At 41.5% G+C, this 22,658-nt stretch overlaps 1 protein-coding gene across 1 annotated transcript in view; it reads right to left on the reverse strand.

Annotated features, from left to right (window-relative positions):
- Positions 1-1,372: 1,372 nt before the first annotated feature.
- The window catches only part of LOC128650437 (RING finger protein 145), a 308,620-nt gene continuing 287,334 nt past the window's right edge, over positions 1,373-22,658 (reverse strand). The window contains exon 11 of the mRNA XM_053704381.1: positions 1,373-2,668. Within this exon, the coding sequence (XP_053560356.1) occupies positions 2,114-2,668 (555 nt within the window). The 3' untranslated portion in view covers positions 1,373-2,113. The remainder of the gene's footprint in view (positions 2,669-22,658) is intronic.

The raw sequence follows: 22,658 nt of genomic DNA on the forward strand, positions 1-22,658 counted from the left end.
TACATAAATACACTATACTTAGTTTTTGCGCACCCTATACTAAAAAGCTTATAGCTACACCTGTTGTAGAGGTATTCTACTTCGTATGTATATATATATATATATATATATATATATATATATTTTTATTATTTTTTTTTTCCATGCCACAGTTTTGCAGCTAAATTGCTGACTTTTAACAAACTTTGGGTTTTTCACTGAAATTATTTCCACACACAACTACTGCAGTCATAAGACAAATGGTTATAAAAGTTTCTCTGGGGTCCCCTCTGTTCAGAAACAGCAGACATGCATGGCTTTGCCATTGGTTTTGGCAATTAGAAGGCCGATAATTGCAGCTGCACATCACACTTCTGAAATTCTTGGCAGTGAAGGGGTTGTAAGGTTAATTGTAGCTGTAGTGTAGAGATTACCCTCCCACCTCCTGATCTCTCCCAAACAACTCTCTTTCCTCCCCTCAAGATTGTCACACCCAGCTTAAGTACTTAAGTACATTTTTATATTTTTTTAATTATTTTTTTTATTCATTGTAGGGATCCCTCCTCAAACTTCCCACCCTCCGATCTCTCCCAAACAGTTCTCTAACCGTCCCCTCTCTGACTAGTTGCAACCATATTAGGTACTGGCAGCTGTCTGCTAGTAACCAATTTATAAAAATATTATTTTTAATGCTAAGCATTAATAAAAACATGCTTTCTGTAGAGTAGGGGTCCCCCCTCCAAATCAATAGGGCCCCTGTTATATCCCTTTTTTGTAGCATAGCAGGGCAACCCCCCACCATCAGCAAATATTTTTTTTTCTGCAGCATAGGGAATACTCCCCCTCCCACAATGCATGGTCCAGCTGTCTCCCTCCTGCATCACCCACAACATCGCTGCAAGAGAGTCTCTGTCTGCGATCTACCTTCATATGATAAAGGAACGATCAGAATGATTCTTCCTTACCATATGAAGGCAGGTGCCTTCTGATCCTGGCTGCAGTCTTCTCTGTCAAAGATGACAGCAGGAACCGCAGCATGAGCCAGAGTGTTGGACGTAGGTGCTATATCAACACAGCATGCTGGGCAAAGTATTGTGAAACCTAGTACCTACGTCCAAGTGGCTTAAGAACAGAGTTGTGCTAAAGGCATATTGGCAACTGTGTGGTTCATTATTCCTTTATATTAAGTCTCAGGCTTCACGATTGGTCCTCTGTGTGTGTAAGCATTAGATGAGAGGCACACATTATACAATTAGTACCAGATTAAAGAAAAACATTCAGAGTAAATGAAATTAAGACCAGGAAATATTTTTTATCCAAAATCTGAACCGCCTTTCCTTAGGGACATTATTTATGTCTATGCAAAAAAAAAAACACATGATTTTGAAACAAATTGGTTTTACCTGAGCTTTAATAACTTATTTTAATGCTTGGTCAGGATCACAAGATACCCCAAGCTGGTTTAGACACAATGTAAACACTGAGAGTGGCGGTAAATCTGGAGTCTTTATTTATATAGTGCTTTTGTTTTCTTGTGCATAATAATAAGTAAAACAAAATGAGGTCACATGATAGAAAGGCAAAAGGCTTATACGCAAGTCTGTCATCCCCGCCTGCAAGGCTTTCTGCAGACAGAGTAAGGTCACTTGTCAGTATTTGTACCGTCCTTGGTTTAACAACAACAACCTGTCCTGCTCAGCACCCAGCACAGTGACTTTATAGACCATTCCACATTAGCAAGGCCAATGGCTGCCGTAAGTCGCTTAATGTTCTCTCCACGCTGTGTGGCCATGGGGTCAATCTACCCATCAGCCTTGGAGCTAACGACTTGCTGTGCATAGTGGGTTCCGTTTGTGCAGCCTCCTGTATGTCACAATACTGAGTAGATGGCTGTCATCAGGGTTACACAATACTGTTGTATGTAATACAGCTTTGTATTTACTAATTCCCTCTAACACCTGAGCCGATTTAATTCTTACTAAAAATAAAATATAGCATCTCTTATCTTCATTATATTATACTGTAGTCTCCTTCATGTTACCAGGCACTTGCCTGTGCTTTACAACAGCCAGTTCGCATACAGGAACATACAGCCTTGTGTGTCTGATAGAGCCAATCTCTTTGTGTCTTGCCTCTAGCAGTCTCTGCTGTTCCTCTCTCCTGTTAGTCTTCTCAATCCTGAAACCTTGTGTCCTGCACCAGGTCTCTCTGTAGCGCAATTCACCGTCCCTACAACCGGTTTTGCTTGGTCATGAGTTCCCAGTTGTGTTGTATTTTCCCTAAACTGTTCTGCATCAGCCTCTTGCTTGTTCTCAATGTGTTGATGATTATCTGTTTCCTGCGCCTCCTTTGTCAGATCCTTATGTGTTTGGCTCTCTGAGTCCGTGGTGTCCAGCATCTTCTCTTGTGCTTCCCGGCTGTTTTCAGCTTCACCATCTTCTGCTATTATCTCTGTAGGTTCAATATGATTTGTTTCAGTCCCCTGAGCTTCATTAGGAGCCTTCTCAGATTGAACCTCCTCGTTATCATCTTCCTCCCACTCGCTGTCTGCCTGCGTGCCTTGTTCACATGTTGGGGCCTTCACCTCCTGCTGACACATGGGGCAGGTATCCTGAATATAGAACCACTTGCGAAGACAGTCCCCGTGAAAGAAATGGCTGCACGGTGTCATCACAGCGACAGGCATGTCCTGCAAGGCCAAAAGAAACAGGTAAGAGTAAAAAGGTACACGTGTAACACGCATGTGCTACCTGAGAGCTACACGATAAACTACACAGCCTTCAAGTGAGCATTTGCCACATCTGAACCTAAAACTTAATACTGTGATGTTTATGTAACACTGCAGCACGCGTGTGCTATCTGAGAGCTACACAATAAAGTACACGGCCTTCAAGTGAGCATTCGCCACATCTGAACCTAAAACTTAATACTGTGATGTTTATGTAACACTGCAGCACGCGTGTGCTATCTGAGAGCTACAAAATAAACTACACGGCCTTCAAGTGAGCATTCGCCACATCTGAACCTAAAACTTAATACTGTGATGTTTATGTAACACTGCAGCATGCGTGTGCTACCTGAGAGCTACACAATAAACTACACGGCCTTCAAGTGAGCATTCGCCACATCTGAATCTAAAACTAATTACAGTCATGTTTATGTAACACTGCAGCATGCGTGTGCTACCTGAGAGCTACACAATAAACTACACGGCCTTCAAGTGAGCATTCGCCACATCTGAATCTAAAACTAATTACAGTCATGTTTATGTAACACTGCAGCACGCGTGTGCTACCTGAGAGCTACACAATAAACTACACGGCCTTCAAGTGAGCATTCGCCACATCTGAATCTAAAACTAATTACAGTCATGTTTATGTAACACTGCAGCACGCGTGTGCTACCTGAGAGCTACACAATAAACTACACGGCCTTCAAGTGAGCATTCGCCACATCTGAATCTAAAACTAATTACAGTCATGTTTATGTAACACTTATTGCTTCTGTGTAAAAAGTGTCCCACGCTCCCTAGACAGGCTAAAAAGCTAATTCTGTATCTAGGTTTTCAAAATGCTGCAAATGAATAAACTTGGATTGTTAATTGATCGTTTGTATTTTTAAATGCACAATAGTTTTTTTCCTCTGGTTTCTGGCCTATAATTTATTGGTTACGTTGGTCCCTGCCTGCCGTCCTCGCTTGACTTTTTTTCTTCTCTGTTATCCAATGAGATTTGTCGCTGCATGGCTCATTATTTGCAGTGTGAGGTTATGTCTTCCTGGTTTCACAAATTCACATTAGGGGCCAAATGCTGTTTACCCAACTACTAATCAGATGTGGTGTCTGCACATGCGCGGTATACTGCTCGGGATCACACATTGCCTACTAGGTATTAAGTGGATGGGACCACTCTATACATCACTACTCTCCAGAAAACTAGATGGAAAAGTGGAGAGGGAAATGGTTAATGCTAAATGGAAAAAAAAAATCAACAAGTCAATAAAAACAGTGGTTTAAGTTGTTCCTGGCTAATGTAATCAAGGGGCATTGTATACGAAGCTTACATTTACCATCAGCAGCTATTTGATAGAATTTGCCTCTCTACAGGACGAGCACAACTTTTACACAAAACAAAGAGGGGTTTAATGTCCTTTTAAAGCCATAAACACACAGCTCTTTCATAGCCCAAGTCTGGCAACTTGCAGTACTATTAAACATTTATGTGTCAGGTAGGAGATGCATCAGCTGTGACTGACAATTACGTCTCCATTTGTTGGATCTCAAACTCAAGCTGAAAAGGTTGTGATCAACTAAATTCTGGCATTTTATTAAACAAATCATTTGTTATTTCATAGCCTTATGGGCAGTGAAAGCTAAAGTGTGCTATGTAATGACTGTAATAAACCAAAGAGAAAAAACAATACTAGCAGCATCGTTTGATTGGGTCTATTGAGTGGCTGAGATCTGACAGGAGCCTATAATGGCACGGCAAGCCTGGGACAAGCCGCTCGCTACCACTGACTGTCATATTAGATACTCTGGCAGCACGGGGGACACAAGATTGTCTCAGCACCTATAATAACATAAAACATTTGCATGTTTCTGTCGGTCTTATTGCTTCAGCATTACCAAGTAAATGGGATTAATATGAGGAGCGTGCATGTGTACAGAGGCAATGAGATAGAACAGTTTTATGTCCCTTTACCTACAGATTATCACATAATAAGATTGGAACTAGGTGGGAGATTTTTGCTGATAACATTTAAATGATAAGACAACAGTTTAATAGCTGTATCATTACGTGAGCACTTTAGTAGGGGCTACAGCACAAATGACCATAAAGACTGATGACAGCCAATAATTCTGCTACTCTTTAGCTATTTGTATCCTGTGACACTGACAATTACATAAAGGAACATAATAATGTTCTCCCTCTATAGAACACGTTACATGTAGCTCATATCTGTCTGGGGGTGGACGTTACACTTCATTCTAAATAAGAGAACATCGCAAACAAAACATATCAACTAACAAACGCAGACATCGCTGTTTACTGGAGCGGTCTCTTGTAATTAATGAACAGTGTCAGTCAAAATGAAACGTCATTACTTCTTTCTCTTTATCTCCTTTATTGAAATGTAGCTCCTTTACATTGCAGCATACTGCGGTAGGCTCAGGAGTGGGCACCTGTCTTGCTTACCATGTGCTTGCTTCTTAACCTACCTCAGTATGCTCACTGGATAGTTCTGAAAAATTGTGCACTTTCTGAATCATGAAAGTGTAATTCTGTCTCTCAGACCTGTAGAGCTTATTATTAAAAGGGAAATGTATTCTTACCTGATAAATTTGTTTCTTTTACGATACGATGAGTCCACGGATTTCATCCTTACTTATGGGATTACGCCTCCTGGTCAGCAGCGGGAGGCAAAGAGTACCACAGCAGAGCTGTATAAATAGCTCCTCCCTTCCCTCCCACTCCAGTCATTCGACCAAAGTTAGGAAGAGAAAGGAAAAGCCAAGGCGCAGAGGTGACTTAAGTTTAATCAAATAAAAAAAAAACCTGTCTTAGAAAAAACAGGGTGGGCCATGGACTCATCGTATCGTAAAAGAAACAAATTTATCAGGTAAGAATAAAAGTTCCTTTTCTTTTACAAGATACGATGAGTCCACGGATTTCATCCTTACTTATGGGATACAATACCAAAGCTCCAGTACACGGATGAAAGGGAGGGACAAGACAGGGCACCTAAACGGAAGGCACCACTGCTTGAAGAACTTTCCTCCCAAAAACAGCCTCAGACGAGGCAAAAGTATCAAATTTGGAAAATTTGGAAAAAGTGTGAAGAGACGACCAAGTTGCAGCTTTGCAAATCTGTTCAACAGAAGCATCATTTTTGAATGCCCATTAGGAAGCCACAGCCCTAGTGGAATGAGCCGTAATTCGTTCAGGAGGCTGCTGTCCAGCAGTCTCATATGCAAAACGGATGATACTCTTCAGTCAAAGAGAAAGAGTGGTAGCCGTAGCTTTCTGACCCCTACGCTTCCCAGAAAACACAACAAACAGGGAAGATGATTGACAAAAATCCTTAGTGGCCTGTAATTAAAACTTCAAGGCATGGACCACGTCCAAATTATGTAACAGTCGCTCCTTCTTAGAAGAAGGATTAGGACACAAGGAAGGAACAATAATTTCCTGATTAATATTTTTATTTGAAACAACCTTAGGAAGGAAACCAGGTTTGGTACGTAACACCACCTTATCCGAATGAAAAATAAGATAAGGAGAATTACATTGTAAAGCCGAAAGCTCAGATACTCTGCGAGCAGAAGAAATAGCAACCAAAAATAAAACTTTCTAAGATAATAACTTAATATCTATGGAATGCATAGGTTCAAACGGAACCCCTTGAAGAACTGTAAGAACTAAATTCAAACTCCAAGGAGGAGCAATTGGTCTAAACACAGGCCTGATTCTAGTCAGAGCCTGACAAAAAGATTGAACATCTGGAACGTCTGCCAGACGCTTGTGTAACAAAATACATAAAGCAGAAATCTGTCCCTTTAAGGAACTTGCTGACAACCCTTTCTCCAATCCGTCTTGGAGAAAAGACAAAATCCTGGGAATCCTAACCCTACTCCATGAATAGCCCTTGGATTCGCACCAATAAAGATATTTACACCATATCTTATGGTAAATTTTTCTAGTAACAGGCTTAGGTGTCTGAACCAAGGTATCTATGACCGAATCAGAAAACCCTCGCTTAGATAAAATCAAGCGTTCAATCTCCAAGCAGTTAGCCGCAGAGAAACTAGATTCGGATGATGGAAGGGTCCCTGAATGAGAAGGTCTTTCCTCAATGGAAGCTTCCATGGTGGCTGAGATGACATGTCCACCAGATCGGCATACCAAGTCCTGCGAGGCCACGCAGGAGCAATGAGGATCACCGATGCCCTCTCCTGTTTGACTCGAGCAACCACCCAGGGAAGGAGAGCAAATGGAGGGAACACATAAGTTAGGCTGAAAGACCAAGGAACTGCCAAGGCATCTATCAGCTCGGCCTGGGGATCCCTGGACCGTATCTCGGAAGCTTGGCATTCTGACGAGATGCCATAAGATCCAACTCCGGCCTGCCCCATCTGAGAATCAGGTTGGCAAATACCTCCGGATTGAGTTCCCATTCTCCCGGATGAAAAGTCTGTCTGCTCAGAAAATCCGCTTCCCAGTTTTCCACACCTGGGATGTAGATCACCGACAAATAAGAGTGAGACTCCGCCCACTGAATTATCCTTGTCTATGTCATCGCCAAGGAACTCCTTGTTCCTCCCTGATGATTGATGTAAGCTACATTCGTAATGTTGTCCGACTGGAATCTGATGAATTTGGCCGAAGCCAACTGAGGCCAAGCCTGAAGCGCATTTAATATTGCTCTCAACTCTAGGATATTGATGGGAAGGAGAGACTCTGTTCGAGTCATATACCCCATGGGCCCTCAGGGAGTTCCAGACTGCTCCCCATCCTATCAGGCTGGCATCCGTTGTCACTATCACCCATGAGGGTCTGCGGAAGCATGTCCCCTGGGAAAGAAGAGTCCCTTGTCTCCTGATCTAGATCTATTAGAGGAGACAGATTTGTATCATCTCCATTCCACTGTCTGAGCATGTTCAGTTGCAGAGGTCTGAGATGAAATCGAGCAAATGGAATGATGTCCATTGCTGCTACCATTAGTCCAATTACCTCCATGCACTGAGCCACTGATGGCCGAGGATTAGACTGAAGTGCTTTGCATGTGTTCAGAATCTTCAATTTTCTGACCTCCGTCAAAAAGATTTTCATGGATAGAGAGTTGATTAGAGTTCCCAAGAAGGGAACCCTTGTCTGTGGAACTAGCGAACTCTTTTCCAGATTCACCTTCCATCCATGAGTCCTCAGGAAGGATAGCACAATGTTGGTATGAGACTTTGTCAGCTGATACGACGATGCCTGGATCAGAATATCGTCCAGATAAGGCGTCACTGCAATGCCCCGCGGTCTTAGAACCGCCAGCAGAGACCCCAGAATCTTTGTAAAAATTCTGGGTGCCGTGGCCAGACCAAAAGGCAGAGCCACGAACTGAAAATGTTTGTCCAGAAAGGCAAACCTCAGGAACTTGGGTAGGAACATGAAGATATGCATCCTTTAAATCCACGGTAATAAATTGACCCTCCTGGATCAACAGAAGAATGGTACGAATAGTTTCCATCTTGAAAGATGGAACTCTGAGAAACTTGTTTAAACTCTTGAGATCCATGATAGGTCTGAAAGTTCCCTCTTTTTTGGGAACGACGAACAGCTTGGAATAAAACCCCTGTCCCTGTTCCTGAGTTGGAAAGGGACAAATTACTCCCATGGAGGAGAGGTCTCTTACACAGCGTAAGAACGCCTCTCTCTTTATTTGGTCTACAGACAATCGAGAAAGAAGAAATCTTCCTCTGGGGGAAGAATTTCTGAATTCAAGCTTGTATCCTTGAGACACTATTTCTAATGCCCAAGGATCCTGAACATCTCTTATCCAAGCCTGGATGAAGAAAGACAGTCTGCCCCCTACTAGATCCGGTCCCGGTTCGGGGCCAACCCTTCATGCTGACTTGGGAACAGCAGCAGTTTTTTTGGATTGTTTACCCTTGTTCCAAGACTGATTTGGTCTCCAGGTAGATTTGGCTTGCAAATAGTTACCTTCCTGCTTAGAAGAAGAGGAAGGGGTGCTTCCCTTAATGTTTCGAAAGGCACGAAAATTACTCTGACGACCCCTCTGTTTGGATTTCTTATCCTGGGGAAGGGAATGACCCTTACCTCCCGTGATGTCAGAAATAATCTCCTTCAAGTCAGGCCCAAACAGGGTCTTCCCCTTGTAAGGAATAGCTAATAGCTTAGATTTAGAGGACACATCCGCAGACCAAGATTTTAACCATAACGCTGTGCGTGCTAAGATGGAAAAAGTAAATTTATGCTTACCTGATAAATTAATTTCTTCTATGGTACAACTAGTCCACGGATTCATCCTTTACTTGTGGGATATTATCCTCCTGCTAACAGGAAGTGGCAAAGAGCACCACAGCAGAGCTGTCTATATAGCTCCTCCCTTAGTTCCACCCCCAGTCATTCGACCGAAGGTACAGGAAGAAAAAGGAGAAACTACAAGGTGCAGAGGTGACTGAAGTTTAAAATAAAAAAATATAATCTGTCTTAAAATGACAGGGCGGGCTGTGGACTCGTTGTACCATAGAAGAAATTAATTTATCAGGTAAGCATAAATTTACTTTTCTTCTATAAGGTACAACGAGTCCACGGATTCATCCTTTACTTCTGGGATACAATACCAAAGCTACAGGACACGGATGAACGGGAGGGACAAGACAGATGGTTAAACAGAAGGCACCACTGCTTGAAGAACTTTTCTCCCAAAAATAGCCTCCGAAGAAGCAAAAGTATCAAATTTGTAAAATTTGGAAAAGGTATGAAGCGAAGAACAAGTCGCAGCCTTACAAATCTGTTCAACAGAAGCATCATTTTTAAAAGCCCATGTGGAAGCCACCGCTCTAGTAGAGTGAGCTGTAATCCTTTCAGAAGGCTGCTGTCCAGCAGTCTCGTATGCCAAACGGATGATGCTTTTCAGCCAAAAAGAAAGCCGTAGCTTTTTGACCTCTACGTTTTCCAGAATAGACAACAAACAAAGAAGACGTTTGACGGAAATATTTGGTTGCTTGCAAGTAAAACTTCAAAGCACGAACCACGTCCAAGTTGTGCAACAGACGCTCCTTCTTAGAGGAAGGATTAGGACACAGAGAAGGAACAACAATTTCCTGATTGATATTCCTATTAGTAACAACCTTAGGAAGGAATCCAGGTTTGGTACGCAAAACCACCTTATCAGCATGGAAAACAAGATAAGGCAAGTCGCATTGCAATGCAGATAATTCAGAAACTCTTCGAGCCGAAGAGATAGCAACTAAAAACAGAACTTTCCAAGATAGAAGCTTAATATCTATGGAATGCATAGGTTCAAAAGGAACCCCGTAAAGAACTTTAAGAACTAAATTCAAACTCCATGGCGGAGCAACAGGTTTAAACACAGGCTTGATTCTAACTAAAGCCTGACAGAATGACTGAACATCTGGAACATCTGCCAGACGCTTGTGCAGTAGAATTGATAAGGCAGATATCTGTCCCTTTAAGGAACTAGCTGACAGCCCCTTCTCCAATCCTTCTTGGAGAAAGGACAAAATCCTAGGAATCCTGATCTTACTCCATGAGTAGCCTTTGGATTCGCACCAATAAAGATATTTACGCCATATCTTATGATAAATTTTCCTAGTGACAGGCTTTCGAGCCTGAATCAAGGTATCTATGACCGACTCAGAGAAACCCCGCTTGGATAAAATCAAGCGTTCAATCTCAAAGCAGTCAGCCGCAGAGAAACTAGATTTGGATGCTGAAATGGACCTTGAATCAGAAGGTCCTGTCTCAGTGGCAGAGTCCATGGTGGAAGAGATGACATGTCCACCAGGTCTGCATACCAAGTACTGCGTGGCCACGCAGGTGCTATCAAAATCACCGAAGCTCTCTCCTGTTTGATTCTGGCAATCAAACGAGGAAGAAGAGGAAATGGTGGAAACACCTAAGCCAGGTTGAATGACCAGGGTACTGCTAGAGCATCTATCAGTACTGCCTGAGGATCCCTTGACCTGGACCTGTAACAAGGAAGTTTGGCGTTCTGATGAGACGCCATCAGATCCAATTCTGGTGTGCCCCATTGCTGAATCAATTGTGCAAACACATCCGGATGGAGTTCCCACTCCCCCGGATGAAAAGTCTGACGACTTAGAAAATCCGCTTCCCAGTTCTCCACTCCTGGGATATAGATTGCTGATAGATGGCAAGAGTGAGTCTCTGCCCATCAAATTATTTTGGTAACCTCTATCATCGCTAGAGAACTCTTCGTTCCCCCCTGATGATTGATATATGCTACAGTCGTGATATTTTCCGACTGGAATCTTATGAATCTGGCCGAAGCCAGCTGAGGCCACGCCAGAAGCGAGTTGAATATTGCTCTCAGTTCTAGAATATTTATCGGGAGGAGAGCCACATCCTGAGTCCACAAACCCTGTGCTTTCAGGGAATTCCAGACTGCACCCCAGCCCAATAGGCTGGCGTCCGTCATCACTATGACCCATGCTGGCCTGCGGAAACACATTCCCTGGGACAGATGATCCTGTGACAACCACCAAAGAAGAGAGTCTCTGGTCTCTTAATCCAGATTTATCTGAGGAGATAAATCTGCATAATCCCCATTCCACTGTTTGAGCAGGCATAGTTGCAGTGGTCTGAGATGCAAGCGAGCAAACGGAACTATGTCCATTGCCTCTACCATTAGTCCAATTACCTCCATACACTGAGCCACTGACGGCCGAGGAATGGAATGAAGAGCTCGGCAGAGGGTTAAAATCTTTGATTTCCTGACCTCCGTCAGAAAAATGTTCATGTCCACCGAATCTGTCAGAGTTCCAAGGAATGGAACTCTTGTGAGAGGGATAAGTGAACTCTTTTTTTACGTTCACCTTCCACCCGTGAGATCTTAGAAAAGCAAACACGATGTCCGTGTGAGACTTGGCTAGTTGGTAAGTTGACGCCTGAATTAAGATATCGCCCAGATAAGGCGCCACAGCTATGCCCCACGGCCTTAGAACCGCCAGAAGGGACCCTGGCACCTTTGTGAAAATTCTGGGAGCTGTGGCCAACCCGAAGGGAAGAGCCACAAACTGGTAATGCTTGTCCAGAAAGGCGAACCTGAGGAACTGGTGATGATCTTTGTGGATAGGGATGTGTAGATACGCATCCTTTAAGTCCACGGTGGTCATATATTGACCCTCCTGGATCATTGGTAAAATAGTCCGAATGGTCTCCATCTTGAAGGATGGGACTCTGAGGAATTTGTTTAGGATCTTGAGATCTAAAATTGGTCTGAAGGTTCCCCCTTTTTTGGGAACCTCAAACAGATTGGAGTAGAACCCCTGCCCCTGTTCTGTTTTCGGAGCTGGGCAGATCACTCCCATGGTATATAGGTCTTCTACACAGCGTAAGAACGCCTCTCTTTTTGTCTGGTTTACAGACAATTGAGAAAGATGGAATCTCCCCCTTGGAGGAGAATCTTTGAAATCTAGAAGATACCCCTGGGTTACGATTTCTAAAGCCCAGGAGTCCTGAACGTATCTTGCCCAAGCCTGAGCAAAGAGAGAAAGTCTGCCCCCTACTAGATCCGGTCCTGGATCGGGGGCTACCCCTTCATGCTGTCTTGGTGGCAGCAGCAGGCTTCTTGGCCTGTTTACCCTTGTTCCAAGTGTGGTTAGGTCTCAGACTGACTTGGATTGAGCAAAATTCCCCTCCTGCTTTACAGCAGGGGAAGAGGTAGAGGGACCACCTTTGAAGTTTCGAAAGGAACGAAAATTATTTTGTTTGGTCCTCATCTTATTTGTCTTATCCTGAGGAAGGGCATGGCCTTTCCCTCCAGTGATGTCTGAAATGATCTCTTTCAGTTCAGGCCCGAATAGGGTCTTACCCTTGAAAGGGATGGCTAAAAGCTTCGATTTTGATGACACAGCAGACCAGGACTTAAGCCATAACGCTCTACGCGCTAAAATGGCAAAACCTGAATTCTTTGCCGCTAATTTAGCCAGTTGAAAAGCGGCATCTGTAATGAAAGAATTAGCTAGCTTGAGAGCCCTAATTCTATCCAGAATATCATCTAATGGGGTCTCAACCTGAAGAGCCTCCTCCAGAGCCTCGAACCAAAAAGAAGCTGCAGTAGTTACAGGAACAATGCACGCTATAGGTTGGAGAAGAAAACCCTGATGAACAAATATTTTCTTTAGGAGACCCTCTAATTTTTTATCCATAGGATCTTTGAAAGCACAACTGTCCTCAATAGGTATAGTTGTACGCTTAGCCAGGGCAGAAATAGCTCCCTCCACCTTAGGGACCGTCTGCCACGAGTCCCGCCTGGTGTCTGATATGGGAAACATTTTTTAAGAGTAGGAGGGGGAGCGAACGGAATACCTGGTCTATCCCACTCCTTAGTAACAATGTCGCTAAAACCTCCCTGAGCAATAAGCGGAGGTGTTCTAGTTTAAATTTAAAAGCCGTCATATCTGAGTCTGTCTGAGGGAACATATTTCCTGAATCAGAAATCTCTCCCTCAGACAGCAAATCCCTCACCCCCAACTCAGAACAGTGTGAGGGTACATCGGATATGGCTAATAAAGCGTCAGAGTGCTCAGCATTTGTTCTCACACCAGACCTACTGCGCTTCCCCTGCAACCCAGGCAGCTTAGATAAAACCTCTGTGAGGGTAGTATTCATAACTGCGGCCATATCTTGCAGGGTGAAAGAATTAGACGCACTAGAAGTACTTGATATCGCTTGTGCAGGCGTTAATGGTTGTGACACTTGGGGAGAATTAGATGGCATAACCTGATTCCCTTTCTGACTGTGAATCATCCTGCCACATACTTTTAGTAGCTAAAATATGTTCTTTGCAATTTATTGACCTTTCAGTGCATGAGGGACACATTATAAGTGGGGGTTCCACAATGGCTTCTAAACATATTGAACAATGACTTTCTTCAATGTCAGACATGTTGAACAGGCAAGTAATGGCTGCAAAAAAGAATGAAAACACTTTATTTAGTATAAAAAATAATCTTAAAAAACGGTACTGCGCCTTTAAGAGAAAAAAAGCATACACGTTCTGCAAAACTGCTTTAAAATGCACCAAATTTTTCAAATTTTTGCAAGCAGACTCAATATGAATAGTTAAGTTTGCCCCACAAGGAAATTTAACATTTAACCCTTTAATGTGCAAACCGGATTGAAATTAGGCCTAAATCCGGAAAAAACACCCCCAGCACCTTGCCACAGCCCTGCTGTGGCGCCTACCTGCCCTCAGGGATAGTAAATATGGGGTTAAAGCTTCGATTTGGCCCAAAACATCCACAAGGGCCCTTAGGAGTTGGAGCTTGCTGCTTTCTGAGTGAAAACAACTGCGCATCTGAGGCGCGAAAATAGGCCCCGCCCATCTCACTCGATGTCTCTACAGCCTCAAAGAACCGCACCAGAGTGGTTTTAAACTAGCCATGTGGGGTCTGAGCCCCAAAAAATAAGCCAAGTGTACCCTCAATAAAGTTGCCCAAAAAACGTTATTGCCCACAAAACGTTAACAGTACTCCCAGTTCATAAAACGTTTGCCCACAAACATTCAAAACTCAGTGTCAACCATTTTTGTAATTAGCCCTCTTATGCAAGCTTAGTAATGACTTTCTATATCTCTTAGGATTACTGCTTACCCTTACCCTCATGGGGATACTGTCAGCCTTTCTGAAATACACAGTCTCTCCAGAAAAAATGACTGAACATACCTCACTGCTATATAGCATGAAAACGTTCCTCACACTGAAGTTTCTTGTACCCCCAGCCTCTGTGGGAACAGCACTGGATCTTAGTTACAAATGCTAAGATCATCATCCTCCAGGCAGAAGTCTTCATCCATCTGCTGCCTGAGAGTAAATAGTACACACCGGTACCATTTAAAACAAAAAACTCTTGCTTGAAGAAATTAAAAACTAATATTTTATCACCTCTTTCACTTTACCCTTCCTATTACTTAGAGTAGGCAAAGAGAATGACTGGGGGTGGAGCTAAGGGAGGAGCTATATAGACAGCTCTGCTGTGGTGCTCTTTGCCACTTCCTGTTAGCAGCAGGATAATATCCCACAAGTAAAGGATGAATCCGTGGACTCGTCGTACCTTATAGAAGAAATCCTGAACTCTTAGTCGCCAATTTGGTAATCTGAAAAGAAGCATCTGTAATAAAAGAATTAGCCAACTTAAGAACTTTAATTCTATCTTGTATTTCTTCCAAAGGAGTCTCAATTTTAAGAGACTCTTCCAAAGCATCAAACCAATAAGCAGCCGCAGTCGTAACTGTAACAATGCAGGCTGCCAGTTTCAACAGCAAACCCTGATGAACATATATCTTTTTAAGAAGACCCTGCAACTTCTTATACATAGGGTCCTTAAAAGCACAACTATCCTCGATAGGGATAGTAGTTCGTTTAGCCAAGGTTGAAATAGCCCCCTCCACCTTAGGGACCGTCTGCCAAGAGTCCCTAATGGCGTCAGCTATAGGGTACATTTTTTTGAAAACTGGAGAAGGGGAGAATGGAATACCCGGTCTCTCCCATTCCTTACGAATTATTTCCGAAGTTCTCTTGGGAACAGGAAAAACATCAGAATAAGAAGGGACTTCTAGATATCTGTCCAACTTACTCAATTTCTCTGAAGGAACCACAATTGAATCACAGTCATCCAGTCACCAAAACCTCCCATAGCAACAGGCGGAGGTGTTCAAGCTTAAATCTGAAAAACATTACGTCCGAATCCGTCAGAGGCAAGCCACTTCCTGAGTCAGAAAGTTCACCCTCTGATAAAATCTCCATATCAAAGCATCAGAAGTTGCATTGACCATGAGGCTATCTTTCATACTGCGTTTGCCTTGGAGTACGGGAAAGGCAGATAACGCCTCAGAAAGAGTAGATGACATAACTGCAGCTATGTTCTGCAGTGTGATAGCAGCAGGAGCCGCCAAGGAACTTGGTGCCGCTTGAGCGGGCGTTAAGGGCTGTGACGCTTGGGGAGAAAGTTGCGGCATACTCTGATTCTCATCGGTAGAACCCTGAGAAACATCCGCCTTAGAAAAACTTTTACTAAAGGAAACTAAAAGTAACAGGGGGTTCCACAATGGCATTCAAACACATGGAACATTTACTGTCATGAACATCCTCCATGATGAAAAGAAATAAGCAAAAAAACAATATTGGTCGTGGTACTTAAATTATGTGATGCACTTAAAGCATACAGATATGTAAATAGCCTAAATATGACCGTTAACAAACTTTGTAAAAACAGAGAGTAACTGTGCCTTTAAAAATAAAAGTGAAATGTTTATTGCCCAGCACTCTGAACGCTAATACTGAACAGAGAGAAACTGTGCATTCTTACTTATAAACCAGTTAACTCTATGACGGTATGTCATTTCCTTTTACTTAAACAAAAAAATTGCACCTCGCCACAGCTCTGCTGCGGCGCCTACCTGCCCCTACGACCCAGCGGCAACGTCCAATTAGTTCAGCAGAGTGCCTAAGACCGTCTGTGTTATCTATCAACCACGCGGTTAAAGTAAAAACCGGAGCCAAAAGTACCTGTCTGCCTGTCGGGTCCCAGGAACAAACTGCGCTGCTTTTTCCAGCGCGCGAACGAAAGGCCCCGCCCTTCATCGTGGGCGTATCAATCTGAAACTCCCGGGCGGCTCATTATGAAAACAAAATGGAGCCGTCGGAACAGTACCCACACAATGCACCTACTAACTAATAAAGATGAATATATAACAAATTCAGGATGGGGAGAAAACCTGTTAATAGGCACCCGGTCGGTATATCATCACCAGAGTATAATACTCCAAGTCAGATCCCCATCGTCAGCCCACAGTTCAAAAGGGGATAGTTAATCACAAGAAAACCCCACAGAAGCATTACTGTCTGACCTAACATAGGCACAAAGTAATGAGGGGAGCCCTTGAACATATGACATGTGAAATTAGAGCCAACTTATTACCCCCAAGTTTACATAGTAAAAACGAACAGTCGTTTCTGAGTTACAGAGTGTCACAGAAAATAAGGGACTGCACATACCTCAATGCTGAGCGACAGCATGACTTGTCCCACACTTCAAGAGGTCCTTCTTCTCCTCCAGTAAATCTGTGGGAACAAACTGGGTCTTAGATAATATCTGCTAAGACCATATTCAGCAGGGCAGCACATAGTATGGGAGGCACAGAGAGAATAAAATCCACCCAGTTACACCCTATAAAAAATAGCACTCACTGGTACCATTTTAAAAATAATAAACTCTTGATTGAAGAATCTAAACTAACACCTCACTTTGCCTCTTCCTATCACTAACACAGGCAAAGGGAATGACTGGGGTGGGAGGGAAGGGAGGAGCTATATATACAGCTCTGCTGTAGTGCTCTTTGCCTCCTGCTGACCAGGAGGCGATATCCCATAAGTAAGGATGAAATCCGTGGACTCATCGTATCTTGTAAAATAAATATAAATTTATTGTAGTTTTACTTTTGAAGCCTCAACTCTCTGTTAAGAACTAAGGACATTATATTAAATAAAGAGCACATCTTACAAAACTAAAGGGTCACGTATTTATTAAAGGGACATAAAACCCAATCTTTTTCTTTCATGATTTAGATAGAACAACTTTCTAATTTACTTCTATTATCAAATTTTCTTAGTTTTCTTGTTATCCTTTGTGGAAAAGAAGAAATGTAAGAACAGGAGTGTGCACGTGTCTGCAGCACTATATAGCAGCAATTTTGCAAAATTTTTATACATTAGCAGGAGCACTAGATGGCAGCAGTTTTATAACAAAGAAATTTTTTGGGTTTAATGTCCCTTGGACATTAAATAGATAGAGCCATATTACAAGTGGAACGCAAAATGGCACTTTCACAAGCATGATATTTGCGATCCACTAAGTAATACCAGCCCTGGTATATGTGCCCTGGTATTACAGGTAAAGCGACCTCGCGCTCGCATTGCATGGAAGCTTTGCGCTCACAAAAGTGCGATTCCATAGGCTCCAATGGATAACTCATTCCGATACCGGCATACACGGCACATAACCTAGCGCAGTATTAACACATAAATATATATCTATACAACCATATATGTATAGATTTGCACATAGACGGCACAGAACCTAGCGCAGTATTAACACGTAAATATATATCTATACAACCATATACGTATAGATTTGCACATAGAAGGTACAGAACCTAGCGCAGTATTAACACATAAATATTTATCTATACAAGCATATACGTATAGATTTGCCCATACACGGCACAGAACCTAGCGCAGTATTAACAGATAAATATATATCTATACAAGCATATACGTATAGATTTGCACATAGACAGCACATAACCTAGCGCAGTATTAACACATAAATATATATCTATACAAGCATATACGTATAGATTTGCACATAGACGGCACATAACCTAGCGCAGTATTAACACATAAATATATATCTATACAACCATATACGTATAGATTTGCCCATACACGGCACAGAACCTAGCGTAGTATTAACACATAAATATATATCTATACAAGCATATACGTATAGATTTGCCCATACACGGCACATAACCTAGCGCAGTATTAACACATAAATATATATCTATACAACCATATATACGTATAGATTTGCCCATACACGGCACAGAACCTAGCGCAGTATTAACACATAAATATATATCTATACAACCATATACGTATAGATTTGCCCATACACGGCACATAACCTAGCGCAGTATTAACACATAAATATATATCTATACAAGCATATACGTATAGATTTGCACATACACGGCACAGAACCTAGCGCAGTATTAACACATAAATATATATCTATACAACCATATACGTATAGATTTGCACATAGACGGCACAGAACCTAGCGCAGTATTAACACATAAATATATATCTATACAAGCATATACGTATAGATTTGCCCATACACGGCACAGAACCTAGCGCAGTATTAACAGATAGATAAATATATATCTATACAACCATATACGTATAGATTTGCACATAGACGGCACAGAACCTAGCGCAGTATTAACACATAAATATATATCTATACAAGCATATACGTATAGATTTGCCCATACACGGCACAGAACCTAGCGCAGTATTAACAGATAAATATATATCTATACAAGCATATACGTATAGATTTGCACATAGACGGCACATAACCTAGCGCAGTATTAACACATAAATATATATCTATACAAGCATATACGTATAGATTTGCACATAGACGGCACAGAACCTAGCGCAGTATTAACACATAAATATATATCTATACAAGCATATACGTATAGATTTGCCCATACACGGCACATAACCTAGCGCAGTATTAACACATAAATATATATCTATACAACCATATACGTATAGATTTGCCCATACACGGCACAGAACCTAGCGTAGTATTAACACATAAATATATATCTATACAAGCATATACGTATAGATTTGCCCATACACGGCACAGAACATAGCGCAGTATTAACACATAAATCTATATCTATACAAGCATATACGTATAGATTTGCAGATAGACGGCACAGAACCTAGCGCAGTATTAACACATAAATATATATCTATACAAGCATATACGTATAGATTTGCACATAGAGGGCACAGAACCTAGCGCAGTATTAACACATAAATATATATCTATACAAGCATATACGTATAGATTTGCACATAGAGGGCACAGAACCTAGCGCAGTATTAACACATAAATATATATCTATACAAGCATATACGTATAGATTTGCCCATACACGGCACAGAACCTAGCGCAGTATTAACACATAAATATATATCTATACAACCATATATACGTATAGATTTGCCCATACACGGCACAGAACCTAGCGCAGTATTAACACATAAATATATATCTATACAAGCATATACGTATAGATTTGCACATACACGGCACAGAACATAGCGCAGTATTAACACATAAATATATATCTATACAAGCATATACGTATAGATTTGCCCATACACGGCACAGAACCTAGCGTAGTATTAACACATAAATATATATCTATACAAGCATATACGTATAGATTTGCACATACACGGCACAGAACATAGCGCAGTATTAACACATAAATATATATCTATACAAGCATATACGTATAGATTTGCCCATACACGGCACAGAACCTAGCGCAGTATTAACACATAAATATATATCTATACAACCATATACGTATAGATTTGCCCATACACGGTACAGAACCTAGCGCAGTATTAACACATAAATATATATCTGTACAAGCATATACGTATAGATTTGCCCATAGATGGCACAGAACCTAGCGCAGTATTAACACATAAATATATATCTATACAAGCATATACGTATAGATTTGCCCATACACGGCACATAACCTAGCGCAGTATTAACACATAAATATATATCTATACAAGCATATACGTATAGATTTGCCCATACACGGCACATAACCTAGCGCAGTATTAACACATAAATATATATCTATACAAGCATATACGTATAGATTTGCCCATACACGGCACATAACCTAGCGCAGTATTAACACATAAATATATATCTATACAACCATATACGTATAGATTTGCACATAGACGGCACAGAACCTAGCGCAGTATTAACACATAAATATATATCTATACAAGCATATACGTATAGATTTGCCCATACACGGCACAGAACCTAGCGCAGTATTAACAGATAAATATATATCTATACAAGCATATACGTATAGATTTGCACATAGACGGCACATAACCTAGCGCAGTATTAACACATAAATATATATCTATACAAGCATATACGTATAGATTTGCACATAGACGGCACAGAACCTAGCGCAGTATTAACACATAAATATATATCTATACAAGCATATACGTATAGATTTGCCCATACACGGCACATAACCTAGCGCAGTATTAACACATAAATATATATCTATACAACCATATACGTATAGATTTGCCCATACACGGCACAGAACCTAGCGTAGTATTAACACATAAATATATATCTATACAAGCATATACGTATAGATTTGCCCATACACGGCACAGAACATAGCGCAGTATTAACACATAAATCTATATCTATACAAGCATATACGTATAGATTTGCAGATAGACGGCACAGAACCTAGCGCAGTATTAACACATAAATATATATCTATACAAGCATATACGTATAGATTTGCACATAGAGGGCACAGAACCTAGCGCAGTATTAACACATAAATATATATCTATACAAGCATATACGTATAGATTTGCACATAGAGGGCACAGAACCTAGTGCAGTATTAACACATAAATATATATCTATACAAGCATATACGTATAGATTTGCCCATACACGGCACAGAACCTAGCGCAGTATTAACACATAAATATATATCTATACAAGCATATACGTATAGATTTGCCCATACACGGCACAGAACCTAGCGCAGTATTAACACATAAATATATATCTATACAAGCATATACGTATAGATTTGCCCATACACGGCACATAACCTAGCGCAGTATTAACACATAAATATATATCTATACAAGCATATACGTATAGATTTGCCCATACACGGCACATAACCTAGCGCAGTATTAACACATAAATATATATCTATACAAGCATATACGTATAGATTTGCCCATACACGGCACATAACCTAGCGCAGTATTAACACATAAATATATATCTATACAACCATATACGTATAGATTTGCACATAGACGGCACAGAACCTAGCGCAGTATTAACACATAAATATATATCTATACAAGCATATACGTATAGATTTGCCCATACACGGCACAGAACCTAGCGCAGTATTAACACATAAAACAGAATTTATGTTTACCTGATAAATTACTTTCTCCAACGGTGTGTCCGGTCCACGGCGTCATCCTTACTTGTGGGATATTCTCTTCCCCAACAGGAAATGGCAAAGAGCCCAGCAAAGCTGGTCACATGATCCCTCCTAGGCTCCGCCTTCCCCAGTCATTCGACCGACGTAAAGGAGGAATATTTGCATAGGAGAAATCATATGATACCGTGGTGACTGTAGTTAGAGAAATTAAATCATCAGACCTGATTAAAAAACCAGGGCGGGCCGTGGACCGGACACACCGTTGGAGAAAGTAATTTATCAGGTAAACATAAATTCTGTTTTCTCCAACATAGGTGTGTCCGGTCCACGGCGTCATCCTTACTTGTGGGAACCAATACCAAAGCTTTAGGACACGGATGATGGGAGGGAGCAAATCAGGTCACCTAGATGGAAGGCACCACGGTTTGCAAAACCTTTCTCCCAAAAATAGCCTCAGAAGAAGCAAAAGTATCAAATTTGTAAAATTTGGTAAAAGTGTGCAGTGAAGACCAAGTCGCTGCCTTACATATCTGATCAACAGAAGCCTCGTTCTTGAAGGCCCATGTGGAAGCCACAGCCCTAGTGGAATGAGCTGTGATTCTATCAGGAGGCTGCCGTCCGGCAGTCTCATAAGCCAATCTGATGATGCTTTTAAGCCAAAAAGAGAGAGAGGTAGAAGTTGCTTTTTGACCTCTCCTTTTACCAGAATAAACAACAAACAAGGAAGATGTTTGTCTGAAATCCTTTGTAGCCTCTAAATAGAATTTTAGAGCACGAACTACATCCAAATTGTGCAACAAACGTTCCTTCTTTGAAACTGGATTCGGACACAAAGAAGGCACAACTATCTCCTGGTTAATATTTTTGTTAGAAACAACTTTCGGAAGAAAACCAGGTTTAGTACGCAAAACCACCTTATCTGCATGGAACACCAGATAAGGAGGAGAACACTGCAGAGCAGATAACTCTGAAACTCTTCTAGCAGAAGAAATTGCAACCAAAAACAAAACTTTCCAAGATAATAACTTAATATCTACGGA

Source organism: Bombina bombina, chromosome 2, assembly GCF_027579735.1.
Source record: "Bombina bombina isolate aBomBom1 chromosome 2, aBomBom1.pri, whole genome shotgun sequence".
Lineage (NCBI taxonomy): Eukaryota > Metazoa > Chordata > Amphibia > Anura > Bombinatoridae > Bombina > Bombina bombina.